The 24,165-nt window shown below is 29.8% G+C and overlaps 1 protein-coding gene across 1 annotated transcript in view; it reads right to left on the bottom strand.

Annotated features, from left to right (window-relative positions):
* LOC118204800 (voltage-dependent calcium channel subunit alpha-2/delta-1-like) overlaps window positions 1-24,165 on the bottom strand; it is a 154,392-nt gene that overhangs the window by 78,108 nt on the left and 52,119 nt on the right. The window contains exons 13-22 of the mRNA XM_085815242.1: window positions 21,108-21,186; window positions 20,564-20,613; window positions 16,340-16,423; window positions 16,089-16,145; window positions 11,927-12,001; window positions 11,165-11,239; window positions 10,931-11,002; window positions 3,877-3,948; window positions 3,701-3,762; window positions 2,950-3,017 (exon numbers count right to left, since the gene is read on the bottom strand). Of these exons, the coding sequence (XP_085671368.1) occupies window positions 2,950-3,017; window positions 3,701-3,762; window positions 3,877-3,948; window positions 10,931-11,002; window positions 11,165-11,239; window positions 11,927-12,001; window positions 16,089-16,145; window positions 16,340-16,423; window positions 20,564-20,613; window positions 21,108-21,186 (694 nt within the window). The remainder of the gene's footprint in view (window positions 1-2,949; window positions 3,018-3,700; window positions 3,763-3,876; window positions 3,949-10,930; window positions 11,003-11,164; window positions 11,240-11,926; window positions 12,002-16,088; window positions 16,146-16,339; window positions 16,424-20,563; window positions 20,614-21,107; window positions 21,187-24,165) is intronic.

The following is a 24,165-nucleotide window of genomic DNA, read 5'->3' as shown; positions in this document are numbered from 1 at the left end:
GTATTTAGAATGTATAGAAAAAACTGCTAATTTTATTTAGTAATATGAAATGATATACGGTAAGGACTGGTTACAGAGTTGGTGTGGCAGAATTTTTAGAATTTAGTGACACACTGAGCAACAGAATCTAGAAATGGCAAAACTTTTAGAATTTAGGACTACTGGAAGCCGAATTTAGGAAAGCACTAAACAGCAAAATTTTGGATTCACAGAGATTGCATCAAATGCGAAAATGTCCAGCACCAGCCCTGTGTAGGATGTATTAAGACATATAAGATGAATCTTTTAAATTATCAGTTTTCAATTTCTTTATTAATAGAAAAATTCCTTTCTGTAAATGCCTGTCCATGTGATAAGATTAGAATCATTTTTGATATTTTCCACGCTTGCGTCTAGTGATGAGAAAACAAAGGGAAGATAAACATGTTTAAAACATTCAGATATTATGTTTTCAGTGTTCTACCAAAAATTCTCCAAACAGTACGGAATTCATCATAAACTTTCTGTAAAATACATGCATTATGTGTTAATACCATGAAGATCTTTTTCATTTTGCCACATTTTTTGGGAATCTTCTAGAATCATGGGATTTAAAACTTGTTTTCAAATCCTTCTAAACTTTCCAAGTTGCAATGTCTAAAATCCTAAAGAAAAATTACCTCTACCAATTCTGTAACAGGAAAAAGCTAAACATATTTTGCAAAGAAAAAAAAAAAAAAAAGTTGGGAAAAGATTGTAAAACTAATTTTACTCAGAAAACATGCATGTTCTGAGTATTCTAAATACTCTGGGACAATTACACAGGAAAAACTCTTATCATGAAAAAAATTAAAAGCAAGACACTTTTAACTAATTACATAGTATTTTGTTTTCACTAAAAATTGTTCTTTATATCATTTATTACCTTGCTTATTTTCAGATTCAAAATATTGTATAATAAGTAGCCAAAACGGAAAGCAATGTCACTTTATAATATGACAGAGAAAAATAAAAATGATTTGTTTCAATGTTATTTCTTACATACAATTTCAATATATTACCATCAATTTAATAAAATTTATGAATGCAATGAATATTTGAAAAAAAATCCCAAATCTCTGAATTAAAAATTTTCTATAGAAACTGATCTTAAAATAGCCAAAATGCTGATATGTCACCAAATTTAGAATTGTCTAATAAAAGAATCCACATCCTCAAAAGTGAAAAGTTGTATAAAGCACTCTTCATTAGAAAAAATGAAATAAGTTTGAAATGCTCATGTTTCACTTCTTGCCCAGAAAATCAAGTATCCCATGATTTATATTAAAAATTGGAACAAACTTTAAACCATGAACCTATTCAAAAGATGACCATATTTAAAAGCGAATCGCCAAAAATATTCCTAAAAAATGCTGATCCCGACTCAACATGGCAGTTGTAAAAACAGACAGAAATTTCACATGGTTAAAAATTAAGGACCTTCTCCTGATTTTGGCCAAAATTAAGAACTTTTAGGGAACAAAAATTAATTTCAAAAAACATAAGGGCTTTTAAGGACCTTACAAACCCTGTATTGGCCTATCAGGCCAATAATACAAGTGATACAAAACTAATACAAATGACCTTACAAACCTATCAGGCCACTTGTATTAGTTTGGATAGGTAAAATACAGGTGAAAGTGACTTTACACCAGCAGTGCACCACAAGTCAAGTGCAAATACTAAATGAAACTAAAAGAAAAAAAAAAAAAAAAAATTCAAATCTGCAAGCTTTATAAGAGCTCACAAAGAAATGACTGAATTTCGCTGAGGTGATGAACATATGAAGCTTCCCAAAGGATCAAAAGTTTATTCAGCTTGCTATAGCATATTATGTAATCCCACCAAACAATCCACATTTAGTAATTAAGACACAATAACACACCGAATAAATACTAATTCAGAAGTCAAACAACAAAAATCAGCATTACATTTTCAAATTTTCACAGGACTAGTTTCGATGGTTTTACCAAACCACCATCCTTAGCTGCAAAACTGCAAATGAACAAGATAGGAAATAATGAGGCACTTCACATTCAAAAAAATCTTTCTGTTCTAGTTAATGATCCTAATTCCAATCCATCTTTGCCTTCGGCCTTTAAAGAAATTATGTTTTAGTTCTGGTTTCACCAACAGATGGCGCTACTTGCTTATTCTTGTCCAGGCTTTCTTATCTTATCTAATCATTATTTCCTATCTTGTTCATTTGCGGTTTTGCAGCTGAGGATGGTGGCTTGGTAAAACCATCGAAACTAGTCCTGTGAAAATTTTGAAAATGTAATGTTGATTTTTGTTGTTTGACTTCTGAATTACCACATTTAGTATTTATTGAAGATACATAATACATAAGACATAATAAATTTACAATACAATTTTAGTACAATTTGAAATTCATGTGTTCACAGGGTCAAACTGTTTCAGAATAACATCAAAGAATCACCACAAGTTAAGAATTTCAAAGTTCTGGACTTTTGACAATATATCAACTTAATATATATATATATACATATATAAAGTGAGAGAGAGAATAAAATTTTGGTGCTAAAAAGTGACAAAACTACATGACTTTGTGGGCAGCAAATTCGCTTCATATGTATCAAATACAAATTTTTAATACAAGTACACCATAAGATGAATTATTGTTTCATAAATGATAAAATTTGTTCCTTAATCTGAATGCATATCAAAGTATAAGAATTTTATCATTCCGTGAATATGTTCAAATGGATTTACTGAACTTTATGAACTGTAATAACTTAATTCCAACATACCATATTTATTAAATTTGTTAAATTGTGTTGATTTCTTTTCAAAATTATTTTATGTATTCCCATTTAATAATTGTCTTTATAATTTTATTTTGTGTACAAGTCATGGTCTTTTTACAAGAAAAATGTGAGCAAATAACTATGAATGGACAGATAAACTTACTCTCACTAACATCTGGTTCTTCTGCTACCAAATAATGAGTTCTATCAGTTGGTATGACAATTGCTATCCTATGTGCAAACAGAAAAATTATAAGAATGTTATCACAACATTCACATTCAGAAAATGCAAAGAACTTAGGAAAATAAACATAAACTAGACCTTATCAACATATACTCAAAGTAATAAATAGCTGAATCTGCCATTTAAGTCTGAACATTCTTTATCATATAAGTTGAATAAAAAATTATAAAAAAATTTACAATTACAATGTTGATATGGGTAAAGTCAAGCCTAGTAATTCTGTTGTTGATACAATAACACCACCTTCAATTTTGCATTATTTTCATTTATACATATACACACTACAGCCAAAGCTCAAAGCTGGTCATTTTACAAATTGGCCAGCTAATTTGGGCAAAGTTTGAAATATGCAGCAATTTAATTATTACTTCGAATTTGTGCCAACCACTTGCCCAACAAAAATTAGACAAACTTAGAAATTATCTTTATTTTGCTTTTAATGATTTTTCATAAAACTGATACTTGTGAGAGATGGAAGATATGGCCCTTATTTAATTGTGTAATTGTTAAAAAGTTGTATTTTTATCATAATTGCAACCATCACTGCCTATTTAGAAATCTATGACAAATTATCTGTGCCTGAAAAATAAAACAAAATATAAGACTAAAACATAAATAAACTAATAATATACCACAAAAAAAAAAAAAAAACTTTTATCTTTATACATACGAAAATGAAGTCTTATTCACAGGAGTATAGTAATATTCCATGTGGTGGCGAACTACATGTTCCTGTACAAAAAGAAAAATACCGGTTTAAAAGATTATTAACTTTTTAAAATATCAAAGAAGTTTTTAAAATGTTAAAAAAAGCTTTAATTTAAATATATGGCTAAGTAAACTTACTCTGTCTGGCATCTTCAAAAGACTCGTCAGTGATCTTTTCGATGTTTCTAAATTTATCATAGCCTCCCGTAACTAAAGAAAATTGATTTTTAAAAATTTTAAACAGAATAAATAATTTAAAGCTATCATTTAAGAATATATGGGAACTTTCTTAAATTAACAGAAACTTGAAAACAATACAATACATGCTTAAATTATTTTTTATGCAGGACTTGTGTGGCATCTGCTATCAGGAACTTCAGTTCATACCTGGGTACGGCACAAAATTTTTAATAATAAATGTCTGCTTCTTTGTTGTTTTAACATTTCATGTGTTTCTTTATGCACATTAAATTTTAAAGATATGGTTTACTATTTGAAATGTTACATATTTCTTCTTCACAGATTTTTGTAAACAATGAAATGGTAGCTATTAATGTTTCTCAGAACCATGAAACATTGCCAAAAAACAGTTAATGAGAGAGTTTCTATGCAATAAAAAAGTATATACAGTACGAAGTCCAAGATACAGAAAAGTCAGAATTTTACTCATTCCAGATATCAGAAATTTTCTGGGTTTTAAAATCATCAGTTTGAATGTAGTAAAATAACACAGGTAAGTCTTAAAATTAAAAACATGAAATAATTATTTATGAAATAATGAAGCATTTATGACTTTCACAGAATCAAAATTTAAACAAATAGGTCATTTTTGTTTTGTTTTTCTTTTATTAAACATTTCTATCAGTGTTATTTAAGCTGTTTCTTTTTATGCTATTTAAGCTTTTCTTTCTTATTTCTATACATTCTCTTTAATCTTTTACATAGACATAATTTCTAGTTCGTTTACAAAGTTAAATTGCTTATATCCTATACTTGCTGTGTCAAGAACTCTCACTAAGCTGTCAAGTGAAATTTTTTAATTCTCGACAATTCTCCTAGTCCTTTTTTTTTGCACTGTCAAAGCAATACTTTCAGGACCTAAAGCATATTATATATTTTGCTATTCATAAGTTAATTGATGATTGGGTATCATGTAAAAGGAAAACTTAATTTAATTTATAATTTAATTTATAATTGCTTCAACACAATTTTTCACAAATTCAATTAATTGGAAAATTTAGCCTTATTGCCAATGTTTTTAACAAAAATAATGTGAAATTTACATCAATGGAGGTTTTTGTAATGGTTTTGTTTTTTGCCTGAGATATTTGACAACCTTCAAATTCATGACTATAATCATCATCACTACTATGAAATATGGTAGCTGGCCATAAATTAATGTGAAGCATTTTTAAAAATATTTGCAGACTCATTCTCTCATGATTTTAAAGTACTCGATACAGCAAATTTTGTTAGGATATTTAAAAAATTCTTAAATGGCCTTTGTTAGCAAGAAAAAAAAAAAAAAAAAAAAAAAAAGCATGTTGCAACTCAACTCTTGCTGAGATCCGATGGCTGAGTGGCGTCATCTCGAACTATGAACTCTCGCTTAGAGATTGCACGAGACCTCGGAACGGAGAAGTCGTACGCTACGTCATGCCACATTTAAACACTTTTCATTATGTAAATATTCTGTAACCCGTTTGCGTCTTCATTAAATGTGTTTGTGTAAAAAAAGTATTTAGCATTTATGGATTATTCCCTTCAAGATTTTGCAGATAGAGATGCACAGAGGAGAATTCAACCAGTGGCCCTGGCAGAACCCATTGGGACAAGGTAAGCAGTTTTGTTTTACCTTGATTAATAGTTAGAAGTAATGATAGGAAAATAAATAATAACAAAGCATATATTTTACAAAAAGTCTATATCAGCTCTTCTGCAACCAATATTCATTAGCTGAATGATGAATGTACACACGGGGGGGGGGGGGGGACAAGACAGATTTCGTTATTTTTTACTAAAACTTTAAGTAAGCTGAAAAGTCGCCTATAATTGGATCAAATTTTGCATCTGCCAGTAAACCAACCAATTTCAAATGTTGCTGAGCCTTGGGTATGAAATGATTTACAAACCAGCTGAAGCTTTTTCACCTGATATTTTTAATTGGGCCTGGTAGTGGAGATTTTTAAATTTGGTTAACTCTCCTGCCAAATATGTGTACAGATTTTTTATGTTCATATCCTCATAACATATTCTGGCCATTCATTAATACCACACCCTCACTGTGACATCGTCTGAGCCATTCAACCATCACTTTATCATAGTAGCCATTTTTAGCACAACAGTAAAAAAAAATATTATTATTCATAGTGAGAAGGGGCAGATTCCACAAAAAATTTAAAAAGCTCTTTTTTCCCATTTTTCCATGTTTATTTTTCTGTTGGCTTCCAATGCCATACACCTCACATAAGTTTTGAGACAAATATGATTTTATTTGTTTTATTTTATTTATTTCATTTTGCAGCTATTTTTTCTGCTTGAGTGACATCAAAATATGCTTTCACTCTGCAGAGCTTGCTCCAACTCTAGACTTGGAAACTTTTTCAACAAAATCGAAAATTCAAACTTTAATTTTGATAAGGTAGCTGTGATAGCCCATAAAAAATAAAATGGATTAGATAGATAGAATTGAACCATTTTAGATTTTCTATTAAAGTTTATTGCTGCCATTCTGATATATTTATAAATTATATTATCAATAACAATTACAAATCAACATAAATTTTGATGATGAAATTTAAGATTTTTTATAAACTTGAAATACAGTAACTGTCTTACAAACATCATTTTGTATAAGACTACTAATTAGCTGAATAGACAAGACAGACGGTAAAAACTTAATTTCTTAGGATACTTAATTCCACAACAAAACACATACCAAATTTTCCATTTAATGAATACCAAAAGTACCCAAATGCATACCAAAAGAAGCATCTTTTAGCAAAAACAGATAATACATAACTGTTTTTAGAACTTTTTCATAGGATGCAATTTATTAAATGTAGGAAGTTTAACTCTCTTACTAGTAAATACATTGATGGTCTCGCATTTTATTATTTGCATATTAAAAATTTAATATGATATTAAAATGCAGACTTTTATTGCCCTATTATCATTTTTACAGCAAATTAGCGTTTTTTTTTTTTTTTTTTTTTTGTTAGTCCAAAGGGGCTTTGTCCCTGAAGGACTATTGTTTTCATTTTGTATTGATTCACTACAAATGGCAAATCAATTTTTAAATTGTTGCCACAAGGTACTATCGTCTTGTGTTATATTTAAAGAAATTAAATAATGAAAAACCTGCATAAACTTACGTATATTTCTCGCATTGCTATAAAACAAAGGTATATAGAGCCACCAAATTTTGAATGACGTAATCCTCCTACGAATATGGGTATGTGGAAGACCTAATCTGGAATTTGTTTTACAGTCAAAAGTCATTAATCTGGACGTCCATAATCCGGACCTCAAAGCTACAAACTTTCTGCGTATGCGTAAAAGCATAATGCGTTTACACATGCGCATATGCATTTATGCAGGCACATATGCGTTTACGCATGCGCGTTTAATGTATAACGGACGGCATAAATTATCTAATTATCTATTTCAGTTAATGTTGCAGATTGCGTTGTTCCTTAACCTTCGAATTGTATTCGGCTTATTATTTTTTGCAGACTGTTAGAGCAATTTTATAAAAGTAAGCTTGAACTTTCGATTACGTCAAAAAGAATTTCCGATTCTGGAGCTGAAAAAGGATCTACAAAGCGATCAATGCCCATCAAACAAAAAGCGGAATTGCTGCAAAAAATGGATAAAGGCATATCCTTTGTTTTTCTAACCATTCCGAAATCTATCAATTTCACGCTGCTCTGCGGGGGTGGGGGGAAACGTTGCGGCGTGCAATGAACTGGAAGTTGATCTGTCAGCACTATAATTATCTTCAGGGCAGATGTTTTTATTTTATTCGGCTTATAATTCCTTACTAAATGTACGATGCGTATTCGGAAACTAAGTATCATTTTGGAAAAAAAAAAAAAAGTAAAACAATTTTTTCGAATCCAATTTTATTTTTACATGAAAATACATGTCTTAAACTATTTTTCAACATAGTTTCTGCCAATGATCAAACACTTGTCATAGCGGGTGACCAGTTTTTGTATACCATTGTCAAAGAAACTTCCCGCCAGTTTCGATAACCACGACTCCACAGCATTTTTCGTGTCATCGTCAGATCCAAAGCGCTTGCCACCAAGCTCGCACTTCATGTGCAGAAACAAGTGATAGTCGGACAGCGGCAAGTCAGGCTGTATGGCGGATGATCGAACTGCTCCCAATGAAACTATCGAATTAACGATCGAGTGACACCAGCAGTATGGGGCCGAGCATTGTCATGGAGCAACACAATTCCTTTACTGAGCATTCCTCTTCGTTTGTTTTGAATGGCATGCCTTAGTTTTGTTAAAGTCTCACAATATTGTGCCACATTAATGGTTTCACCTCTGGGAAGAAATTCAGTAAGCAAAACGCCTTTCCTATCCCAGAAGACAGTGCACCTGATTTTTTGTGATGACATTGTCACTTTGAACTTTTGTTTTTTCGGAGAATGAGTGCGTCTCCACTCCATCAATTGTTGTTTCGATTCTGGTGTGAAATGACACACCCAAGTTTCATCACCTGTCACAATTTGGCTTAAAAAGTTTTCTCCCTCATCACTGTACCGCGTGAGAAATTTCAGGGCACTACCAAGTCGCTTTGTTTTGTGAACATCAGTGAGCATTTTTGGAACCCATCGGGAACACAGTTTGCGATAATTCAAGCGGTGAGACACAATTTCGAACAAAAATGTACGTGAAATTTGTGGAAATGCCTCTGAAAGAGTTGTCATTGTGAAGTGTCTGTTCTCATAAATTGCTTCATCACCTTTCCTTACCAAATCATCGGTGACAACAGATGGCCGACCACTCTGAGCTCGGTGTGGACATTTGTTCGACCTGCATTAAACATTCTTACCCACTTTCTCACCATTCCATCACTTATCGCATATTCACCGTAAACTTCTGTCACTTGACAATAAATTTCAGCCGGTCTAACATTCCTCGTGTTCAAAAATTTAATCACGGCACGAATCTCACAATCAGTGCGAGAACTAATTGTCTTAAACATTTTGAATGTGCACAGCAAACTGAAAACTCAACATAGAGCAACCAAAATGGCAACAATTGAAAGTCAGTGAACAAGAAAGGCTAGTGCGCATGCGCGGGACGCCTACCACAGCGCTAGAATGAAACGGTACTTAGTTTCCGAATACGCTACGTAGTATTTCATCTTGATTTAGTCCATCTTTGATATGATTTAAATCAAATTCCTCATGATTATAAATATCATGAATACACATCAAATAGTTTTCTGGTTGCAATTTTCTAATTTCGACTATGCATAATGTATGCTTTATGCATGCGCGCGTTGAAAGAAATGTTTAATATAGTAAACAAATAAATATTAAGCTTTTTTTTTTTTTTTTTTTTTTTTTGTAAATTTTGATACCCTTTAGATCATAATTGCTCTTTATTTCATAAATTACAGTTTCATATTTTTAATTTTATAATTTCTGCATGAAATCTTACCAGATTTAAATTGAAGATCGATAATCCGGAATCGCCGAAGTCCTGACGTGTCCGGATTAAAGACTTTTGATTGTATTATCAATTGCCTATTTTTTAATGAATTTTTGATTAACAAACTCAAGGATTTTGAAGCAAGCAATGGCAACGTTATACAGAAAAATAATTTCTATCTCCAGTGTGTAAGTCTCTGTATTGGAAATTCTAAAGGATATGCTCATTTTAAAACTATTTTGTGATATTGCTGTTGAACTGGATTTTATGGTTTAAGTGCAAAGAACGTGATATTTAAAAAATAAATGCAACACACAAAATGTTAAAAAAACGCCCCTTTAGACGTAATTTAAAATCTGAAACATTTCAGATTTTTAAAAAAATTTTTTGGCTTAGACTGAACTTTTCTTTAAATCCACAATATAAATATTTGAAACACTCTTCTGGGAAGACATGACGTTAGGGATCTGTGTAATGAAAATACATGATAAACTGAAACTTGTGGATTTGTGGGTTCACTTCGAAATAATGAACATAACACAAGTTTTTAATTTAATATTCATGGAAATGCTGTGATAATTTTATGTAAAAAATGAAAATTATTGTAACATTCTCCTTATGACTGGATGTAAAAACTATCTGAGAGAATTAATCGCTATATACGATACAGGACAACAATGCTTATGTACAGCAAGAACAGAATAAAATTTAAAAGCTAAGAATAGAAAAAATACACATCAGTTCATTTGTTGACAATAATGATGCTTACTGTTCGTATGAATCAACAAAAGACTAATTTTATCCAGATTAGTTTCAGGAGTCATAGGAAAAGAAATTAGATAATACTTGCTTGAATGCAAATAATTTGTTAAAGGTCAGACTTCATCAAAAAGGAAAAATTATTCATTATATGGATCAAAAGAAAACTAGTCAAGCTTTCTGAATATGAAAACATATTTTGAAGAAAAAATAATTACCTTTAATAATTCATTTTTACTAAAAAAATGCTGATAAAAGTTAATGAGAAAGATTGCATAAAACTGCCCAATCCAATTATGTTAAGAGGAGCTTTATGAATTCTTCTTTCAGTGTGACTTTTTAATGCTTGAAAGTATTTGCTAATATTTAGTGTCATCATATTCTGAAGTTTCTCTCAGTACTTTTACTCAATTGATATAGCTTATAATTTTAAATATTTGCTCTCTTACTTTCTTGAATGGATAAATATCATCTTAATGAATGAAAGTTTATAAAAACAGGGACTAAAATAAGTTATTGTATAAATTTAGCTAATAAATGCAGTTTAAATACAGCTCTTTATGAGCAGATTCAAAAAACCATGTAACTAACACAATTATTTAGTTATTTATAATTTTTATACAGATTTTAGACTTGAAAGGTTCATATTTTAATGATTGCCCAAAAGTACTCCTATTTATTCATCTTTACTTTCCATTTAAACTTTATTTCAGTAAAATGTATTTAAGTCTCATTCAATAGCCAAGTAATGCATATACCTCTTCTTTTGCTGAATTTTCAATTTCAATATCCAAAAAATCAATTGGAAGTGGATCCTCTGTGAATTCAAACTACAATAAAATAAAACAAAAAAAAAGTATGGAAACTGATAACAACAATAACAACACACGCACAAAAAAACTGTTTTATATGTAAAATAACAAAATATCAAACTTAACTTTAATTCTAAAAAAATATGTATTACTATTTCATTATAATATCAATAGCGATACCTCTGTTTTCAGATCAGGATAGAAGACAACATAACCATTATGATTAATTCCAAATGAGTAAGCAACAGGTCCCATCTACAAATAAAAATCACTGCATAAAGATTCAAACTAACAATGCATAAAAAGTTTATTTTTACATTAACAATGATCGTATTAAACTTCATAATATTATAGCACAGACATAAACCACATCAATTTTTATCTGACTTATGTTTAAAAAACAAATCATACTATTCAAATTACTTGTGTTGTATAACATCAATAATGTTTTTGAAAATTAAATAAAATGAGAAGTATAAATCATCTATATACTTTAATAATTAATAAATTACTACATAATAATTTACAATATAATTTACAAGCTATAAGTGATGACAAAATACTGAATTCAAATCTGGAACTAGTCTGAATTTCTTTAAGAATATTTTCAAAATGTAGAAAAATATACCGATCACAGAAAAGGAATTAGATCATTAGAAATACTAATGTCAGTATGACTAAATGTCTATTATATGTCATTCAGAGACAAGACATGAATAATAAACAGCTTTGGAGTACCTCATTATGATAATATTTATAAAGAAAAAATAAGACAATATATAAATATATATATTTTTTTACTAAATTTTAGCTATCACTGTTGAATAAAAATGCAGTAAAAATGTCAGTAATTTTAGTGAAATTTCAAATGAGTAAATACTCTTTTAATTTACGACAATGACATTAAAGATTGCACCATACAGTATTTGCTACAAAATATACCTCATAAGATGGTTCATATTCAAGGAATTCTTGCAAAGATACATCAACTCCCATAATCCCCACCATTGTCTGGTTCTGAAATTTAGAAGATATATAAAAAAAAACACCCTCACACTAACAATACCAATAGCAGGGAATCATAAACATACCAAATATGATCCTACAACAAACTATACATTCACATTTAATTAAATAGAATCACAATTTTTAAATTTTTTTTAGACATGTACACTGCCGGCAGGGGATTGCGTTTTCCATTTCTCGAAAACGCGACTTAGGTTATATATTAGATTTATATATAGCATTGTTCTAACATAGGTATTTTGACACAAAATCGGACTTTTTCTGAGATGACATGCCAATATTTTCCCATATTTCGATTCTATGATTCAAATCATGCATAAATATTAAAGTCTGTAAAATTTGTTGCGAAATTTACGGAGAAATTAAAAAATTTATGTTGGCCCAATTTTTTCAGTTGCGCCAAGAATAATTTACTTGGCAAACTTTTTAATTTATGGCAACCTATTTTCCTTTCCATTTTTTTCATTGTAGTCGAGTGGGGAAAAAGGCATTCATACTTTCAAATAATCTTAACAAAGTGCATAAACCACATTTGGCATTATTACCGCTTATAACAATAGTCATAAGGAGAATGTTACAATAATTTTCATTTTTTACATAAAATTATCACAGCATTTTCATAAATATTAAATTAAAAACTTGTGTTATGTTCATTATTTCGAAGTGAATTCACAAGTTTCAATTTATCATGTATTTTCATTACACAGATCCCTAACGTCATGTCTTCCCAGAAGAGTGTTTCAAATATTCCTATTGTGGGTTTAAAGAAAAGTTCAGTCTGATAAGCCAAAAAAATGTTTAAAAATCTGAAATGTTTCAGATTTTAAATTACGTCTAAAGAGGCGTTTTTTTAACATTTTGTCAAATTTCAAAACATGCCAATATGTAAATTCATGAACATCCCAGGAAATTTTGAATAAAAAACTCTAATTTTTTGCAGGTATTCTTAGAAATACATCTGCTTTAAGATGACAGTAAAATTTTTATAGGTCACAATTCAAAACATTTTTCAAAAAATTTATAAAAATGATTTAAAAAATATAAATTTTAAAAATAAATTATAAAAACTGGGTGAATTTTATTTGAAATGAACCTAAATTTTGAAATGTGAAAGGAAGACTCAAATAAATTTAATAAAAAAGAGATATTAATAAATATATACAAGATTCAATTAACATGGAGGAGCTAAAATTTTGGGAGCTAATTTTTTAAAAACTACTCATGCAATTTTTGTAAGTGGTAGAATCGATATATGGAAAAAAATTTATATGTTATTTCAGAAAAAGTCCAATTTTGTGTCAAAATACATATATTAGAATGATGCTATACATAAATCTAAGACATATTCTAAGTCGCGCTTTCGAGACATGAAAAGCGCAAGTTGAATTTCATCAATCGGCCCAGTAGAACGGGAGATGTAGAACTGTCCCCCTTTTTTCTGTGCAGTGTATATAATACATAGTAAGTCATATATGGTACATGAGAGTGATCCAAAGGTTTTGGCTATAAAAATTTTTTATGGCAAAAATTATATGTTTTTAATATAAGTTCCCAGAGCTTTTAAGTCAATTTTGGCTTAAATTTAATTATCTCATTCTTTTAAGCCAATTTTGGTAGACGTAATTTTACTTATCTTTGTGAATGCTAATGATTACTCAGAGTTTCTAAATGAAAGTGTTTATTGAAATGATTAAACCTTGTATTTGATTACTTTATTACAGGACAACACAGTGTAGATCACAATGTGACATTGCATAATGGTAAAAAATGTAATATGATAAATAAATGACATTGGGATGTCACTGTAACTTCAATTATGTCTGCAGTATGTGAAGGTTCTGGCCACTTAATGGCAGAAATAACTGTACAAAAATTGTTTATAGATGTGTGGCATATTTTTAGAACAAGTCGTTAGTCATTTTCAGTCACAGTTTACCAATTAATGGCTGAGTCGCCCAAAGAGCATGTTGCACCATCTTACCCATTTAACAGCACTGGTGTTGATTTCTGTAGCCCATTTGCTACTAAGTTTAAGAATCATCATAAGGGACTTTTTAACAAAATCTGCATTGTAGTGTATATATATATGTATGAGTACAAAAGGCACACAATTAGACTTTGTAACAGACCAAACTAGTCCATCTTTTATTGCAAGCTTAAGACTTTTTTCTCTAGAAGGGGAAAATTTTCTAGATAATTCTAACACTTTTATTGAAACTAATGCAAAAAATAAAAAACTGGTTGAGTGCCCAGGTGAAAATTTAATAAATTTTTATACCACCGAGAGTATATATAGAGTGCAAATTCATTCTGCCCACCCACCTAATTTCAGAAGCTGATGTGAAATCATTCATCATTCATTTGAAAAGAATCATTATAACAATTCTGAAACTTTGACCCCAGGTCACATTTTGATCTGTAGACCTCTCACAACCCTTACTAAACCAGATTCATCTGACAAAAAATCAACTTTCTAAATGGCAAAGACTTACTACGTACACACAGAACATGTTAAAATTGTGAAAACACAGTTATCTGAATAATTTACAATAGCATCATAAATGGACATTTTTTAAAAGACGGCATTCAGTTGGGAACTCTTTTATTAATAAAAAGATGAAAATCTGCCCTCAACCAAATGATTATTGGGAAGAACAGCTGAGGTTTTTCATGGTAGGGATAAAAGGTAAAGGTAGGTTTTTCATGGTAGGGATAAAAGGTAAAGGTAGTAGCACTAAGATTGCTTGATCAAAATTGTTAAAATGAAATGTTCAAGGTATTTGTCTACTTCTTGTAGAATGATTTTTGTATGTCGCTAATATAAACATTCATTTGTTGCTAAAATTTGAGTAGTTGTTAGCAAGTAATTGCTGAAGATCTGTTCCATTTGTGATTTAAGAACATATTCATCAGTATTATAATTTGTTATTGTTAGTATTTTATTGTAGCACATTTATATTTACATTCTTTGCAAAAATAGTTTTGAAACTTAATTTCAGCATTGATAGTGTTATGAAATATAGCAGGAAAATATTGTCGCCAGTTTGTCTCAGATGGAGGAGAACACTGTGGCAGTACATGCATGTTAAGTGCCACTGAAAAATCTATGAAAACTGTTGTTTTCATTTGTTTAAATTCTGTTATATGGCACTGGAGTTTTATTGTGGTATTTGCATTAAGCATACAGCAGACTATTTTATAACTTATCATGTGATTTATTTTCTTATGTGTTCTAGTATGTATGTAAGAGAAACTGAACACGCTTTGCAAATGGTGCCTAAGTGTTGATGCAGTAGTGAAAATACACATTATGAGTGTCTACGTTTATTCTATAACGCACTTATAGGTGTATTTATCATTAGAGTTGGATTCAGCTCACTATGCACAGTTTTAATTTGTATTGGAAATTAAAGCAGTGGTTTCAAATTCAAATTACATGGCAGCCAGATGCTTGATCTGAGCAGCCGATGGGTCCAGAACACTTTTTTAATAAGACAAAAATAAATAAGTCAATAAATAAAATAAATTTCAAATTTTACTTACTGAATACTTATCAAAGCATACATAAATAATAATAATAATAATAACACAAAATAAAAAAATTCAAATTCATACTTAGTTTCTATCTGAAGCCTAAAAGTTGGTACCTGTAAGAAATTTCTATTGGTTGTACTTTGTAATTCAAACACAATGACAGCTAAATTTTAAATTTCAGACCAACATTTATTTCAGGTATTCCAATATGTTAAATTAATTGCTAAATCATGACAAAGATAGAACCTACTCATTCTATCTTTTCCCCCCTTCGATAGCAGTCGTACATATAACATAATTAATCCATATCTTAATGCCACTAGAACTATCAGCACCATATTTGCTACAAAATCATAATTAAAATGCATTCAAAGGCCACAAATGATTGTTTTGGGGGCCACATGGAGCTATGAGTTTGAGAAAACATTTTATCCACAACAGAAAGATTAATTAAAAGGGTAGTTTGTGTAAAAAAAAAAGGTTTTTTTAAAAGTAATATAAATGCTAAACAATGTATAAAAAGTTAAAATAAACAGCTACTTACCCCAGTTTCAGTTCTGTTAAATACAGGCAATGTAATAGTAGTCATCATTCCCAGACCCTTCACAAAAATTTTAGATAATATACATTAGGACACAACAAATCTCACAAATGAATAAAAACTATATAAATAATTAACATAGAAGTGGCAAAAATCTAACAATAGCACAGCAAAATGTGACATAAAATACACATAAATTATTAGTAAGAAGATAAACATTTAAACTACATGAAGTTATTTTGAAAAATACTAACCATTGCATCAATATAAAAGTTCGTCCACTCAAAATGTTTTTCACCACTCAAAATAAGTGGTCTGCTCAAGACTTTTACATAATCCTATAATATAAGGATAAAGATGTACATTACAGATATATGCCTATAAAAGGATTTAGAATTGCATAGCCATATATAAAAATTACATGGGCAGATTTTGCACATTCTTGCTGATGCAGTACTTGTTAGAAACATAATTTTCAGCTAAATTGGCTTATAAGTAATTTCTGTCACATCCAGTTTAAATATATATTTAAATCAAACCAAAACAAGTTTAAAAAAGTAAAGTATAATTTATGTAAAAAAATCATTGAACTTAATTGGAACCAACTGGCAATACACCTTCAATTCCTAAATTGACACATCCCTACATCAACAATATGCTTTACACCATCTTTGATCACTCTCCTGCTCTAATATCACCCTTTTACTGCACTGTGAAATCTTTAGCCCAATCACTGCTCAGGATTGAAACAAATATTTTCTTATATTCTGGCTTATAAATATGACCATAGTTAGTACGCATCATTTTTTTTCCCTCACTTGCAGCTGCTTGAATAAACCACATCTCTCACTTCACCTTCTTTCTATTGTTTGAAATGCAAACTGTCTGCATAGGAATTGTGGGGTGCGTTTCGCATCCCTAGAGTGGAACCAATTTAAGAAAATATGTATTTCTGAAGAACTTATTTCTGTTCAAAATGAAAATGGTGTTCTAACAAACAAGCAAGTTGTGATGTTTCCTCCAATTATCTGTGCAGCAGTTTCTCAACCATGACTAATCCGAAATCCGTACTCGTTGGAACTTCAATTCCGGATATTAGATCATCAGTTTAAAGCTTGTAAAATGGCATGTAGAAATTATAAAATTAAAAATATGAAATCCTGATTTATGAAGTGATGAAGCATTTGTGATCTAAAGTGTAAGAAAATAAAAAAAAGGGGGGGCTTAATATTTAATTGTTTACAAGCATTTCTTTCAATGCAAGTTGTTCAAGTTTTTTTTGTGCTAATATTTCTCTTTAATTCTGTAGACATACATAAATTCCAGTTTTCAAGTAATGTAATTGCTGTGTTGAGAATTTCGAGAAACTTGTTAATTGAAATTGTTTCATTTTCAGTAACTCTCTGTCACTTTCGTCACCATCGGTAGTTGTATTTTATGGACCTAGAGCCATAACTACAGATTTCACCATCTGTTAATTGATTGATAATTGGGGCATTGTCATTGCAATAAAAAACTTCTGTTATATCATCTTCATTTATTACAGCTTCTTCACATTTCTTTAATAAATCCATTAATTGGAAAATTTAACCTTCGGTCTGTGATATTTGAAAACCTTCACATTTCTGGCTATCATATTTATCAAGCTCACCATGGAATATGCCAGCTGGCCAAAAATTATGCCAAGCATTTTTTAAAGTATCTCTCCCACGATCATCCTCCAATGATCTTGCAATACTCCACAATTTTTTTTTAATTAGCATTAAACAGATTTTATGTTTTAAAAATTATTAAATAGTCTTACCATTATTCAAGAAATTTAACATGGATTTTACAAATTCTACTTTATATTTGCATTTCAGCATGCCCATTATTCCAATATCCATAGGCTGAATGATTGACATACAATTTGAAGGAAAGAATAATATGGATACATTATGTTTCACTAAAAGTGAAGTATGAGCCAATGTCTACAATCAGGACAATTTTTGTGTTATCAGGTAAACCAACCGAATTTTGCTGATTCTCAGATATGGAATGATTTTCAAACAAATCATTCATTAACACTTGTGTCACACGTGTTCTTTTATTTGCACAATATATAATGGGCAACTTTTTATTTCTTTAAATGCTCAAGGTCGTGTATTTTCCGAATTACGAAAAGTTTGCATCTGTGCATTGCTGCAGCATTTACGCATACTAAAATTGTTAGTCTTGCTTTGGAATCTTTGACACCAGTAGGAGCCTTTTCTGTAGAAGTTGCAAAGTATTTAGCAGTACATATTGCCAGAAAAAACCAGTTTCATGAGCACTATAAATTTATTCTGGAGGTAATTTTTCACTATTAATGAGTTCAATGAATTCATCTGCAAATAGTTCAGCAGCTTCAGTATCAACTGAAACTTTTTTACCTGAAATTCTTAATTGCCTTTTACTATGGCGGTTTTTAAATTTGATTAACCAACCTGTCGAATATGTGCACTCTGTTTTCTTATGTCATGTACAGTTGACTTTCCAATGGCATACTCATTGCATAATTTCAAAACGGATATATGAATCCATCTTTTTTTTTTTTTTTTCAGCAATTTCACATTTTATTTAATGGACATCGAAACATGTTTTCGCTTTGTAGATCTTGTTGCAGCTCCAGAATTAGAAGCTCATTTCGACATGAATGAAAGTTGAAACTTTAATTTTCATCAAATTCCTGTGATAAAAACAACCTGCAAAAAATAATTAAGCTGGATTAAATCCAAAAGTTAAGGAACATTGCAATCTGTTGTATTGGCTGATATTCCCTGGAATCAGTAAAGTATAATTTTAGCCTCCCTTAATGTCCACTGTGCATTAATGGCTGTGTATCATGAGATTGGTGATGAAAAAAAAGTTGTTCCACTAAATTTTGTCTTGCTTCTGAATCCTGAATGAAGAAATTCACACATGTACTTAAGGCTTATCGAGGGTCGGCACTAGATATCTTACCGCCTGATGCAGTCTCTGAGGGTTCTAAATTCTGCTACCAAGTGCCTCTCTAAGTTCTAAATTTTTGCCACTCCTACATTTTAGATTCCAGTGCTTTCTCTAAATTCAAAAAATATTTTCATTCTTTAATTTTGTTGCTCAGTGCTTCTCTAAATTCCAAAAATCTTGTTTTCCATAAATTCTGCCACATAGTGCAGTCATAAGAGCTCTGGCACTGGTTCTTGGTTTATGTGAAAAACAAGTTATTCTTAATTCAAATAGCACTAAATGTAATCTTTTCATCTATGAGTATCATTAACAAAATCTATTTTTAGCACATTGAAAGAAATTTTCCTAGTCAATACTTCTTAGGGGATTTAACTTAAATCTGTAGTCTGCCAACATAATTGTATAATAATGTCAGCATAAAAGGTTACCATACTCTTTGTACTAATATGAAAAATGTTCTGGCATCACTGCATGAGTCATTACTTAAGCTGTCATGTGTTGATAAACATGCAGTGATGAAAGCAAAATATAATAAATAATAATTCAACAGGTTGGCATCAGGGATATAAAATATTAGTAGGCATAAAACCAACGATGTTTCTATCTAGAATGTTTCATTTTGAGATGTATGCCAAGCAGATATGCAGCTACGAAGCCAAATTATTGATCACACAAATTTAAGCTAAACTATTATATGGGGAGGGAATCAAATGTGCATGAGTAAAGCATTTAAAAACAACTGTTGGCAACAAACAATCTATATTTAAGGTCCGGATTTTAAATCATTCCAGATCTCGGACTATATATATACACATACATATAATATATATATATATATACAGCAATTTTCATTTGCAACCAGTGCTCTTATTTGTTTTATTTTTATTCATTATTATAATTATTCATTAAATTCTGCTGATGTTTACAGAATCAAGTAAATTTTTACATCTAAATTTAATTCACATTATTTTAAAATTTAAAAACTGCAATGTGCGATAACATTCAATTTTTACCATACTCAAGACAAACTCCAATCAAAATGTCATAAATAAAGAGTTCAAAAACAACAGAGATAATTCTGATGCTTAAAAAAGTGATGACAGATGTATGCTTATGAAATAGAAACTAATGTGCTACAGTTGGTAAATTAGATGAGGCTTATAAATAGAAAATAAAATACACACAATATAAAAAAATTATAAATGCAGATTACATATTTTTTCACATGTTAAAAATAAATTGTGTCTGGCAAAATATAAACAAAGGAAACAAAAAATAATATATATAAAATGAAAAAAAAATATAAACAAAATACAAAAAATTATTTACTTACGCTAAAACTATCAAATCTATGAACTGACATGCAAGAATTACAGTTTCATGCAGAATATTTAGCAGTCACATTGAAACCTAAAGAAATTTTGTTGCAAAAATTAGGTAAATAAGATTTACATTTCATATATTCATGCACAGAAATGAAAATTGTTTATAGAAGTGAAAACTTTTACTTGTATTTTTGTCCTTATTTGTCCATAAGCTTGAATAGCTGTAAAATATCCTAAAATAGACAGAAGTTGGACAGGCAGGATATTAGAAGCATGATTATAGAAATGTATGTTTACATATAAATTATGCACAAACTCATATATGCGTACATAAGTAAAAATGATATTAAAAAATAGCTATTGGTAGTCTGTCTACCTGTCGCCCAAAAAAAGGTCAAAACAAAAAAAGCCAAAAAGAAAAATACTCAGCCCCCCACCACAAAAAAGTCAGATTCTATATACAGATTAGTTTCAGTTGATGAAAAAAAAATCTATATTTAAAAAAATGTAAAAAAAAAAAAAAACTATCTATAGTTTAAGCAAGCATGTTTTATTTAACAATTCATACATATTTACAATGAGTAATAACATATTTTTCAAAATTTAGATCAAATTTGTTAAAGTTTTTAAAATAAATACAATAGTTTACAAATGCCACGAGAAGCAAAGGAAATAAAAACTATATACAAACAGGCATACACTTATTTAACACAAATATATATTATACCTCGATTGGCACAAGCAATTTCTTTTAACGTGGCATAAGGAACAGGATGTGGTCCAATTGCATAGGAAAATATTCTTATCTAAAATTTAAAGCAAAGCATAAAGTGAAAAATAATAATAACTTCTAAGTGTTGATCAGAATTAATTAAACATGTGGCCAGATTCATTTTAAATTTCACATGATTGTTAGAAATACTAATTTATCACATGACTACCAATATTAAATGACTAATTATAAATAATTACTTTTATATATTGAAAACATTAATAAACATAAATTGCAGGAAAATTTACTCAGTAACATTCTGGAAGTTATAATACAAAGTAATAGTAAATGATTTTAAAATTAATTATAAAGTTCTGTGTTCATCTAGAATTAAGTACCTTAATCCATATAATGATTTACTTCAGACTATTTTCATCTCATTTAGGCCAGTGCACTTCGAAGTGGGGTATGAAAAGTGATATTTGGAGGTATGTCACATAATTAGGCTCATGATCACTTTATAGATAATTTACAGATCTTCTAAGCATTAAAGCAGTTTAAAAGTGGGTCATGAACCCGTTTTCTTAAATTATAAAAAAAAGATCAATCATTTTTCAATAGCACCTTAAGAACAGTCCTTTCACATGAGAAAAGGAACAATATTACAATACAAATTTAAAGAAAAATCTCTTCTTGATTGGCAGATGGAAATGAAAACGAAATATGTGTGAAGAAACGTTTTCTGCAATAATAGCAGTTAAATCTAAATACAGAAATAAATTAGTCTCTGAACTGCATTAACAGAGTGGCATCAAATCAGTTTCTTCTGATAAATTCTAATTCAAAACATAAATTTTAATTTAATTTAAATATATGTATATTTTTTTAAATAAATAAATGCTAAATAATTTTATTTTTGACCACGTACACACATATACATAATATGAGTTTGAATTTATAGTTATTATATTATATGGGGTGCAATTTACAATTACTTTCGCCTTAGAGGTACACAACCAAAAAAGATCACCAATTTAGATGATGTGATTGATTTTTTAGATAATATCTATTGTAAGTAATGAAAAAACAAACTCATGATCTGGATTGCTTAATTACTGCCATAATGAAGGAAACAGAAAGGGAGGACAGTCATTGTACACGAATTTCTCAGGCAAACTGGCCAATATTTGTTATAATTAGGATGAGCCACATTTCAGCACTCAATGCTTCCTAATTCTTCTATATATCTACCATGTGGCAACATAAACTAATTACAGATATTCTTCAGTATGACTATTTAAACCTGAATTATACTTTGTATTATTAAACATTTGTATTTTATCGTTAACCGTTTGGTGGTTGTGAGGTTAAACAATGCTTTCTTCCCAAAGACGCACGATGTCAGTAACAGTGAGAACACATGACATTTGTTTTCTCTCTAGATGCTTTGTTAAATGTTATTATCTTTCAGCGAGAAAGATGGAGACCTTTTTTGAAAGAGAAAATCTGTATGCATCTTTACAAAAAATTACTATTTTACCCTGAGTTAAAAAAATAATAAACATTATATTATACTGTAACAAATAATAAATTTAATAAAAATAATACTTTGTTATTTGCCATTATATTTTTACATGTTATTAGTCGATATAATAATTAATGTTTTAGTATTTTTAAAATGTAACAAGATGTGTTAGATGACCAATTCATTAATCAATATGGTAAAAAACATTATAATCATTAAAATGTAATGGATATATATATATATATATTTATATACTTTTATAAATTTATGTGTGGGGAATATTATGAAACAATTTTCTATGTGGGAGACTTTGAAACATGAAATGGTGCACAATGTGGCATTTCGCAATATTAAAATCTTCTCCCCTCGAATCATCTTCTGAACTTTCAAAACAAATATATGTATCTGAATCAGTTTCATTATCTGATAGAAGATTTTTGTTTTCAGAATCAAATTCCTTTTCCAAAAAAACATCCTTTAGCATTCTCTCTGATGCCATTTCTGGCTATAATAAAAATTCAAAATATTGCAATAAGAAGATGCAACAGAAACATGGCGACGTGGAAAATAAAACAGGCAAATTGTAACCTTGTATTTGATGTATATTTTGTAAAATCCCAATCAATTTCGATTGCAAAAATTGAAATTGATTGGGATTTTACAAAATATATCCCCCTTCATCAGGAGCAAAAAATTCTGCAAAAGCAAGAAAGTGAATGTCGATCATATTATTTATATCCTACAAGCGACCAGTGGAAGAACAGATAGCGCCATCTGTTGGCAGAAATAGTAACGAAAAATGAAGGGTTAAGGTTGCAAAATTTTAAAGGCATTAGGCAAGACTGGACTGGAATTAAGTCATTGACTAAACAAGATAAATTTTTGTGAATGTGAAAAGCTTCAAGAAAATCAAATTCCCTAATAGAACCAGCTTTTTGGATAATTTTAGCAGATCCAAAATCAAAATTGTGATTGAATTAACTATTGAATTAGCTTTGAACTATGTTTAGCTATTGAAGATTTGTTAATTTCGCTTTTTCGGACGTTAAATTCATGTTCCTTTATGCGAAAATTTACTCTTTTTGTTTGGCCAATACAACTTAAGCCACATTGGCACGAAATGCTATGAATTCCCCAAGAATTAAAGTCAGAAACAGAATCTTTAAGAACCAAAACTCGGATTTCATTTATAGGTGAGAAAACAACTTGAAAATTAAACTTATGTAATATCCGTGCAATTTCGTAATTGAAAGGATGAAATGGAAAGCATAACAAGGTTATAAATGTTATTTCTAATATCAGAATGTGTTTTTAGACAGCGCAATGAAACTTTTGAACAACTTTATCAGTGACTATGGGAGAAGATCCTTGGTCAAGGGGCAACAGATCTTAAATAATTGAGTTCATTAGCAAGAAGAGATTCTGACGAACAAACTTTGAGAGCTCAAAATACATAATAGCAAAAAGAAGCCTTTTTTTGTTTAGCCAGGAGACATGACTTAGCATGGGGAGGTAAACAAACAGAAAAGGGTGTATGGTAAACAGTTG

The sequence above is a fragment of the Stegodyphus dumicola genome, chromosome 4, assembly GCF_044657685.1.
Source record: "Stegodyphus dumicola isolate Sdum_Otavi_A_Nest chromosome 4, ASM4465768v1".
Taxonomy (NCBI): domain Eukaryota; kingdom Metazoa; phylum Arthropoda; class Arachnida; order Araneae; family Eresidae; genus Stegodyphus; species Stegodyphus dumicola.
The sequence above is the reverse complement of the archived record's forward strand: the minus strand, read 5'-3'. Positions and strand labels throughout refer to the sequence as shown.